The following is a 10,499-nucleotide window of genomic DNA, read 5'->3' on the forward strand; positions in this document are numbered from 1 at the left end:
TTATGACCGAATCAAAAAAGGCAGTGAAGTGAAGGTAGCCTCACCCACATGTTTCATTTTAACTGTTTTTCAAGGACTTGAGTAGAGTGGAATATAATTGAACTTAGATGCCTAAATCCACTTACAAGCATAATAAAACCAGCTTCTTTTCCACCTAAGTCAGTGTAATTCAATATGTGATGAGAAGACTTAAACACTGTACATGCGTTTTTCAAAATTTCTTGATAAGAACAATTGTTTTAATCTAACTGAAATACCAAACACAAATATGAAATAGAATAAAAGATCAAGTTTTAAAGTGCTGATTCTTGCCTATAAAATACTAATTCAGGGGTGAGCAATTATTTCAGCTATAGGACCACTTAACAAGTTTGGGTGAGCTGTTAAGGGCCACAAGAGGCCCTGCCCCGTGACAAGCACCCTGCCCCCTGATCACCATTTTGGGACAGGAAGTCCCACCCCTAATCTCTGACCTTTGCTGCCAGAAGTCCCTCCCCTTGCCCCTGGAAGTACACCTTTTGGGAAGGGGGTTTGCCATCTTGGAACCGGGAAAAAAAAAACAAACAAATTATATACTAAAAATCAAACATCTGTAATAACATATTTTAATTTTATTTAAATAAAAATATTTTTGTCCCTATTTGTGTGCGTTTGCACTGTATATATACAAGTGGTTCCATAATAGCTCAAAATGAAGTCCTACTCTTGTATGTTGTGGGGGTGGGTGGGCATGGAGTTTGTGGGAGGCTGTGGATGTGTGTGTATGTGAGGTGTGGGGGAAGCTGTGAGGGTATATGTGGATGTGGGTGGGTATGACGTGGTTTGTGGGGATGTGTGGGTGGGCATGGAATTTGTGGAGAGCTGCAGAATGTGTGGGTGCGTGTGTGGTGGGGTGCGTGCATGTAGCAGTAAGCGGGGCTCCCCCCAGAGGCACCTGGCTGTGAGTGTGGGGGATGGTATGGGTGAGTGCAGTGTTTATAGGGTCTGTGATTGTGTGGCGGGTGGGGGTTGTGGGGTTTGTGGCTATGGTGGGGTGTGCATGGGAGCCCCCCAAGCGTGCCCCCCCACTCCGCAACAGCTCAGAGCCCACGCACCCTGCATCGCCTCCCTGCCACTACCTACAGCAGAGAGCTCCACCAAACCCAGAAAGCATGCTGGGGGGGTCTGGTTTAGCTTAAACCAGCAAAGGGTCTGGGACAGACATTGCATAAACCAGTTTGACCCATATCAGTTAAGTCTGATACTACATTCAACCAGGTTTATCTAAAATCTGTTTCAGCCATATTCAAACTGGTTTATGTGCACTGAACATCCGTTCTGTTACAGGTTTACACCAGTTTTTGATCACTTAAACCAGTTTATGTGTAATGTCTGTCCATAGCCTAGGGGGTTCTTATATTCTCCTCTGAAATATCTGGTGCTGGCCACTAACAGTGACAGGACACTGGACTGAACAGAGTTCCTGGGTTATGACACATTTCCATGTTCCAAAGGCCTTCACACTAGCCAGCCCTTTGCCTCCTCTTAATTTGTCATAATGGATTTCCAACTGTTTTTTGTAAAACTCTACTTCCAGTCTTTAAAAGAGCTGCAATGTATATGATTGGTTGCTACAAGGGAAGGGGTCTTCTCTCTGGAGACTGGACGTTTTGACAGCTCAGTTAGGGAAGCATATTCTTAGGTTTGGAATTCATGTATTTTAGACTCCTGAACAATTCAACAACAGACAAAACATGGGGCTGATTACTCCTCGTTTCAGGGAAAACTCTTACTCAGGGATTTCAACCTACCTTTACATAAAGAACTCAAAGCAATCTTAACAAAAGCCACAGACAATACCTCCATAATGATCTGCTTACCATACACCAAAGTTAGCAATCATGTCACTCTAAAATACAGGCCTTGGTCATAAATAATTTTCAGAAACTAAAGTGGGAAAAACCTTTAAAATCCCTAGATAACTAAGCCTGTGGCCCTCAAGCTTCTAAGACTCGAAGAATCCCACAGAAAATGCCTCTGAAGTCTGATAATGGGACTACTTTCTACACAGTATATAATTATCCTGTGGAGATAATGGTCACAACATACTTTGGAAGCCAGGAACTCACTAGGAATTTTTTTTTTAAATAGTAGTTATTTATATGAATAATGAAGAGTTCTACAGTCATGTTAAGTAGGATAAAATAATTTTCAGCTCTTAGTTTTCACTTATTTTTTGACTACAGAAAAATAAGGGAGCAATGGTTCTGTTGAAAAGAACTCAGAAAGACCACAACAGATCAGAATCTTTTTGACACTAGGGATCCCTATTCAAAATCTCTGGGTTTACCTTATGAATTGTGTAGGTGTTTGCACACCTAACAGTGATAATGTCGTGTGGCATCCCATGGCACCATTAAAAGGATCTCAAGGCATTCCAGATTGCATTGGCACCCTGATTGAAAAAAACCAATGAACTAGATAATTATGAGTTTGCATAAAATGTTTCTTTTTAATATTACAATATACATTTCTTATAAGGCTAAGCATAATTAGTGAACAGTACTCACCAGAATTTTGTACTCCTGATGAATATCTGTATAAGACAATTTGCTTTCTTCTTCATCATCGAAAACTGGGGAGAAAAAAAACAGACATTTTCTTCTTCAAAATGTACGTGTCAGCAGTTAAAATAGTACTGAAGACATTGGAATATTAAATAGGGACCTTCAAATTAATTCATTACTAAACCTTGCACAGTAAGATTACCTTTTTATATTCAAAAAAAATATTTAAACATAACTCTGTTGTCAAGAAAACATAGATTAGGAGCAGAAATAACATGACCTCATTTTGTTTCAGAGTGGATGTGATTAAATCAAATCGATTTAAATTGTGAGTTAAACCACTGGTCAGGAAGCCTAGATGTAATCATTATTTTCTACAAAAAGTGCATTCTTGTTGTTTGATATCCTTTGCTCATTTAACTTCTTGAAACTTTGCACTTTTAGAGAAAGGTAAGAGCTTGACTGTATGTACACAAACTTGTAGAAAAATAATAGGGCTGACAGGTAGGTAATCAAGTCTGTTATCTCTCATCTCCATATACTACTGTTAACAAGGATGTTATCTCTGGAGACAACAAATTCTCCCTATACCTGAAGAGGGGCATTTGTGCCTGAAAACTTGCAAAGAACAATTTTTCCAACTACTTAGTTAGTCTAATAAAATACATCACACCTAACCAAAAACCTTGTCTGCCTATGATCTATGGAGACAAATCCACAGTTTGAGAACTAAAACTAAGCAACACAGAGATGCTTAATGGGATCTTCTACACTGAGCACTGAGTCCCATTGGGTAAAGTGGTTTTCTTTAATCTTTACTAATCTACAAAGGAGCCTCTGGGAACCCCTTAAGATTGGGTCCCTAATATAGTCCATGGCCTGTTGTCCATCTCCTGTTCCCTCCATTACTTCAGGCTGGTGTGGAAAGCAGATTTAGAAGCCTCTCCCCTTTCCTGCCCCGATTTTCAGTGGTTAAACTGAAAAAGGACGTAGCTTGCTGACTGTGGCCTCAGCTTTGGCCTGTACATCTTCTGATCACAACTAAGTGGCACAATGGAGATGATTTCTACCTGTGCTGCCATCCCATTATCCAACAGCTGGTGGCCCCTAGGTACATCAGAGGAGATGGAGATGCTCTGTAGCCACAGCATTTTTCCCTGATCAGGATCCTTCAATTCAGGGAAAAAGAAAAATGTGTCGAGGGGCAGAGGAGGAGGAGTAGAATACTTCATTATCACCCAGTCAATGTTAAGAACACCTGATATTGTCAAATAACTTGCAAGATTTCACAGTTGCACCTTTATTCAATTATGTGCAGATTCCTTCTCAGACACAACAAAAGTATGTGAAGAGCCTGTCCTGAACCAAGTCCACAAGAAACAGCACATGAGCACCTGGCAGATGTTAAAACAATGATGTGATGGTGATCAGAGGAATTTTATGTCCCCTCCCAAACACTGTGGCCCCTGCCATACCATACGTGCTTGGCAGGATGCACAATGTTTGGGAGGGGGCATAAAATTCCTCTGATCACCATCACAACACTATGGAGCCATCCCTGGCCCAACCCTGCAGATCCAGCAGAGGGATGGGTCTGTCTCAGACCTAGAGCTGTCCCCATTCCCAATCCAGTTCTAAACCCAACAATCGGCTGATTGTCAGTCCTGGCCATGGGACTGCCCAGATGCATGCATGGTTTCTAGAACTCCCAGGACATCAGGAACATCAGGACATCAGGAACCTAGATGCAAGAAAAACTTCTTGTGCATTTATACACATACATCTGTCTGCTCTGACACACCGCAAAGAACTCAAGACATGACAGGACAGGCTGTTTGATGTGCCTAGCGGGTCATGGGCTTGAGCCCATCAAGGAAGAACTATAAGCCTCCCTTAGTAGGGAGGCCACCGGAAACACATCCACTGAGTTTGGGAGACAGCTAAAAAGAAAACAGGGACTAGAGTGAAATCACATGTTTAAAGGCAAGGGATACTGAGCAGAGCACACTGGCCAGCGCTCACTGGCCCTCGAACAAGTCCAAGGAACCAGGACAAGAAAGTGACCCTGCAGCCCTCAGGAGTCCTTCTGGCCAGAGCCTCCTTCCTAGTCAGGTATATCGCTATGGCAAGGAGGTATATCACTAGAGCTGCCACGCACCATCCTGCACTGCTGTGCAGGTGCCGCCCACCCAGCCAGATGCTGGGGATGGAGGAAGCTCACATGCAGCAGCTGCCGCCTCTCCGCATGTGGCCACGCACTACCCCCCTCGCCCTTCTCCCGCTCTGCATCCGGCCACCCAGGGTACACAGCCGCTGGCAGTCCGCTGATCCAAAAAGGTTGAAAACCCTTGCACTAGGGCAAGGAGTCCTGGGACTTGCTGGGGCCACAGATGGAGAGTGCATAAAAAAAAGTGCAGGGAGTTGTGCAGCAGGAGGCTCTGGAGGAGGCAGTGAAGAGGCTGTGGCTTGGCACTCCAGGTAGGCATGTGCTAGGGCCTCCCTTGCTGGCAGAAGGGACAGGTGGAGAGACCATGAAATGCACCAGATACACATGCCTGTGGCACTTGCTCCGTGGAGAAGCCACCAGTTGAGATCCCCAGTGGCTAGTGGGATCAGACTGGCACACAAGTTCATCCACTGGGGACTTAGCGTCTGGATGGGATAAGACAATTAAGGGTGCGGAGCAGGAGCACGTAGAGCTGGCCATGATGGGCACTTAGTACAGAAGCAGACCAGCTTGATACCCCCAGCCTACTGAGACAGTGTGGTGGGGGGCCCCACAGGACACGATGCTCTTAGCACTGATTCCTATTTAACACAACATCATAGAAGATGAGGACTGGGAGGGACTGTGGGAGGTCTAGTCTAGCGTTTCTCAACCCGGGGGTCATGATGACCCAAAAGTGGGTCATAAGTATATATGAAAGGGTCACAAACAAACTTTAAAAATGGATTCTATTTTAAAGGAGAAAAATGTGGGAAACGCAGCTTTTCCCTCACAGGCTGGCAGAGTTCCAGCCTGCAAAGGACTGCTTGGGGTCCAGGGGGAAGGGGGTAGCAGGTCCGGAGTGAGGGGCACTGGATCAGGACTGACCATGGATGTTTACAAATAGGACCTGGTACAAAAAAGGCTGGGAACCACTGGTCTAGTCCAACCCCTGCTCAGAGCCTGACCAGCCCCAACTACCTCATCCCAGCCAGGGCTTTGTCAATCTGCCCAACCTCCCTGGGTAGCAGGTCCCACAGCTTCCCCACCCTCCTGGTGCGAGAGTTTTCCCACCCAGCCTGGCCCTCAGGGTGCTGCTCAGCCCCACTGGATGCTCAGTGTTGCCAGGTGTATGATAATTATTGAATCTGTACAATAATTTCAACCCTTGTACAGCGTACAATCGATAATATTAATAGCATCCAAAATGCACGGTCCCTTCTGAGGCAGCTCATTGATGCAGCATAGGCAAAACCCAAGTCCCTCTCACAGAGTCTTAATTGACTTTTGGGCTTGCTGGCGGCACTTTCTGACGAGGGCTGGCCTCAAAATAAAGAAATGCTTTGACTTAGATGGCCCAGGTCTCACTCCCTCACCGGAACTTACAGCAAGCAATACAGAGTACATAAGAAGATTTATTTGCATACTGATTCGCCTTTTTTTCTTCCAGTGCACGATAGTTTTTCAGCGAATACGATCATTTTGAGCTTCCAATACGATACTACCCCAGCTAAGCGCGGGCAGCCCGTCGGGCCCAGCCTGGAGGAGTTCGGGGAGCCGCGCCCGCCCCGCCCCGCCGGGCCTACCCGCCGCGCGGAACCCCGCGCACTTCTGCTCCATGAACTCCAGGACGGGGCCAGACCAGACGGGCCCGCGCAGAAACGCGACGAGGCTGTCCACCACCCAGTCCGCCTCCGCCTCCGCCTCTCCCTCCGTCGCCATCACGCCACCGCCGCCCTCGGGCGGAGGGGGCTGGCGAAGCCCCGGATGCAGCTGCGACTGTTGGAGAGGGGGGTTCGGTCACTATGGCAATCGGCGTCACTATCGGTGCGGACGCTCGATGGAACGTTCCGCGGCCGGTGGTTCGGGGCGGAGCTCTCTCCAGTCCCCGCCCCGTCGCCATGGAGACGGGGACGCCATCGCCCCCCGCCCTGCCCCGGTTCCTCTCTCCCTGCACGGAGCCACCGCGAGGCGGGGCGGGGAGGAAGAATGTTGTGACCCCCGCCCCCCGCCGACAGTGTCCGGCCTGCGCAAGCGCAGGAGGAGCCCCCTTCTCGCCTGCGGGGTGCGGTGCCCTTTGGGGGCGCGCGCGGCGACGCGTTCCGAAGGTGGGGGGAGGGAGGAAGAGACGTTAGCAGCGCCCCTCCCCCCGCGCCTCAGGGGAGCGGGAGAAAGCTGCTTGCTTTGGTCACGCTGAGGGCTTGGCTCTGGCCACTGCAGAGAGATCTTCTCTCCCTCGGCATCTTCATCGCTCCCTTTCTATCTTGCCTCAGATTCTTGTACAATGACCACCGAGAGACGCTTTCTTCCATAACTTCCAGCTTCTTACAGAATCCCTTGCTCAGCCTCAACGAGTTGACCAAGTGTTCCCTGGCAGGTGACCGCATGCTTATTTGCAATTTGGAGTCTAAGCCTGAAGTATTGGTTTGCATAGGAAGCCACCATCTCTTTGTCAGTGGTCGATTGGACAACCATTAAAGTTTAATGACCTTTAGGTAGTAATTTTGGGCCACTTACCTTTTGTATTTTAGCCCAGTTTATTTTAGATTATTTGGGGAGGTCTGCCAGCATAGATTTGCTGGCAGAAAATCTATTTCTGAGCGCCTACATGAGATGTTCATGGCGCATTAGCCTAATAACTGCATAGTAGCATGTCATGGCAAAAGCTGCACTAATAGCCTCCTGCGCAGTATTATTAGGCTAATATGTGTCACTAAATAACCGTTCTCCTTACTACTGCACAGGAACTTGAAGTACTGCGAATTTAGTTAGTACTTTATTCAGGAAGTACTCAATTAAATGTGCAGTATCTTAAGTATGTTAATGAATGTGTAGATGCGCCCTGTATCTCTAATAAGGGGGTTTATAAACAGACCTGGGTTGGCATGGTGCACTCTGTAGCGTAGACAAGCTGATGTACACAGTTCACTTCATGAACTAGAAATCATCAGGTGCACATAATCATAAACTCCCCAGATTTCTTGCCCCACACAGGTACTGAGTGAGAAGGAAAAATCAGTGTGCACTAAAACTGCAATACCACGCCATCAAAACCACAACAAAACTTAGTACACAGACTTGTTTAACAAAAAGCCTTTAATTAAAAGGCCTTCTGCCTTCCAGAATACATTGCTGTTAGGCAGCGGTCTGCAACCTTTTTGTGGCAGTGGGTCAGCATGACCTGGCTTGGGTTTGGTTGTCCAACACCAGAATCTGGCTGCTGCCACTTCTCCCTGCTGCCTGGCCACAGCATGGGCAAAGCTCCCCCCTGCCCAGCTGTGCATGAGCAAATCTGCCCCGCTGCCAAATACTACTGAAGTCCCCCCACCCACTCCAGCATAACACTTCTGAAGTACCCTGGGTCCATTAACTGCATCCAATGGCTACTACAGCCAGATCCAAACTACAGGGGTTGCCATCCTACTGTTTAGAAAATACTCTCCTTGTTGTCCTCTATTGTTAGAACATAGAGGATCCATTAAAATAATTAAAAGTAACCACAGAATGCCCCTCTGTGTGGTAACACACACAGTCCAGGGTTTGAGGGAATGGGTCCAAGTGTCCATTTCCAGACCTAATCAGTGTTCTTCAGGGCTAAGCACAGACAGTCAAAAAGCCCCAGGCTGGATCAATTCAATCTTTGCAGGTTTCTTTAACCTGCCTAGTGTCGTGGAAACACACGCAGCATACTTTTGGGTCAGGTCAGCAGAAGCTTTTATTCAAAAGAAACTACAGCTGTAGGGGGGACTCCAAAGTGACATGGATTTCCCAAGCACTTGGAAGGGGTCCCCCCCCAAGAGCAAAATCAGGAGGCTTATATACTTTTTAACAGTTGCTTACAACTCACGTGATCATATAGTGAAATTAGCATGAAAAGCGGCTATAATATTACTTCATTATTTCTTTGCTGTAATCAGGATGGGAACTAATGTGGGAGGCGAGGTTAGTTCACAAACCTCCTTCTTGCACCTGCAAATCAGATTTGTACATACTTTTTTGCTATCTTCAAGGCCGCGGTGAGCGAAGCAGTTGCAGAGGAGTTACAAAGAACAAACACTTTCTCTTATCTGTTCTACTATACAGAGCCAGCAATTCTCCACAAAGCGGTTATGTCATCTTATAACTAAAATAATCAAAGTTTAAGGCATATATTTTTTCTGATTCCACAGTCCCCCCCCTTTGAGACTATTTAGTCTCACTTTACCCTTAAATTTTTATTCTCATGAGCCCCTCTATTTCATCATGCAGCCTTTCATGTTTTCTTTCAATCTGCTCACACTTTTGTAATACCATTATTCTAGACTCTGCTGTGGGTTTTCTTGCCTTGCTAAAGCTTCTCCTGCTGGCTTTCACGCAGCAGAGGATCAGTTGCACTAAGACATAAAACATTATCAGAACTATCAAGACAAACAATATTCCATACAGGATTTTCTTGCCAAGGGCCCCGGAATCTGGGAGCCAGGAGGTTAGCCAAGACCACATTTCCTTTAGACCCCAGTCAGTATTCTCTGAGGCCACTTGATGTAAGACCCTTAACTGACTTCGGATTTTACGAATGTCAGTTTCAATTCGCATGTCCTGATTGACATAGACACAACAGGTGGAGTTTACTAAGGCACATACTCCTCCCTGGGATACCAATAGGTAATCTAGGGCTACGCGGTGTTGTATAGTTACTTGTGAGATCTGGGAGATCTCTTCTTGCAGAGCCTGAATTGCATCCGCAGTGGCATTTCCCATAGCTTCCATTGTGGCTGAAATGTTAATTATGGCTAGTTCCAATTCTCTTACTCCAAGCCACGGTATGAAGGTTCTCACAAATTGATGGAACCCTGTGTTTCTGGTAGCTAAGGGGTTAACCGCCCTTTTCATGTGATGGTTGAAATTTTTTACTTGTTCCAGATATATTGTACTATGCATTTCAAAACCAGGGATAACACGTCCAAGAGTGCATGCCCCCACCCAATTCCAGGGCAAGATTTTATGAGCCCTGTTTCCGCAGAGCCAGTAAAGGCCTGGGGCAGAAAGGGTACTCAAATCTCGACAGGTGTTGTGCCATATCCGGCACTTTCGATTAATATGCATCGTATAGGACGGACCACGTTCAGCTGTTATCCTGCTGGACCGAGATATATTACAAGAAGTAAAATTGGAGTCAATGTAAAATTCCGATCTGTTTGCAATGAGAGCAACATGAGGTTCCTTAGAAAAGTTGTAGACCATGAATCCTGTACAATTGAGAGAGGGTACATTACCCAACAGGATTCCACTGGTGCTATTGGGGCTATAATCTAGAGTAGTTAGGCAATGAGGGTAGTGTCCTACAGGTGTGGCTTTATTATAAGCTCCGGTGTTGTTGGATCTGTAACAGAAAGGCGCCTCTACTCTTGGGGAGATTATCCAGTTAGCAGGGGCGGCCCTCCATTCTTTAGGAGCGGACCGATGGGCAGCTAACGAGTAGTGTCTAACGAAGCCGCCGTTTATTGTTCCCCATTGCCGGAGGGATATTGGTACTCCGATCATTGGGATTCCTTGTTGTAGGTGCGCTGGGCTGTGAGAGCATATCCAGCAGTCACTTTTATTTCCAGCTTGAGCCACCGTACGGGAGATCTGCAAGTACAAATTTTTCTCCCACCCCCCTTGGGTGATACTGAGATACCCAAGTGTGATATATAAGGATATCAGTGCCATTTTTAGATACAGGAGGGACAAAGAATTTTAACAACAAACATAACCAGCACCAGAAA

The 10,499-nt window shown here is 46.5% G+C and overlaps 1 protein-coding gene across 4 annotated transcripts in view; it reads right to left on the reverse strand.

Moving 5' to 3' along the window:
• The window catches only part of CFAP36 (cilia and flagella associated protein 36), a 51,019-nt gene extending 44,491 nt beyond the window's left edge, over nt 1–6,528 (reverse strand). For all 4 annotated transcript variants that reach the window (XM_014518972.2, XM_014518973.2, XM_014518971.2 and 1 more), the window contains exons 1-2: nt 6,354–6,528; nt 2,550–2,614 (exon numbers count right to left, since the gene is read on the reverse strand). In XM_014518972.2, coding sequence (XP_014374458.1) covers nt 2,550–2,614; nt 6,354–6,474 — 186 coding nt within the window. In that variant the 5' untranslated portion in view covers nt 6,475–6,528. The remainder of the gene's footprint in view (nt 1–2,549; nt 2,615–6,353) is intronic.
• Between the last annotated feature and the right edge of the window lie 3,971 nt (nt 6,529–10,499).

Source organism: Alligator sinensis, unplaced genomic scaffold (assembly GCF_000455745.1).
Source record: "Alligator sinensis unplaced genomic scaffold, ASM45574v1 scaffold432_1, whole genome shotgun sequence".
Classification (NCBI taxonomy): domain Eukaryota; kingdom Metazoa; phylum Chordata; order Crocodylia; family Alligatoridae; genus Alligator; species Alligator sinensis.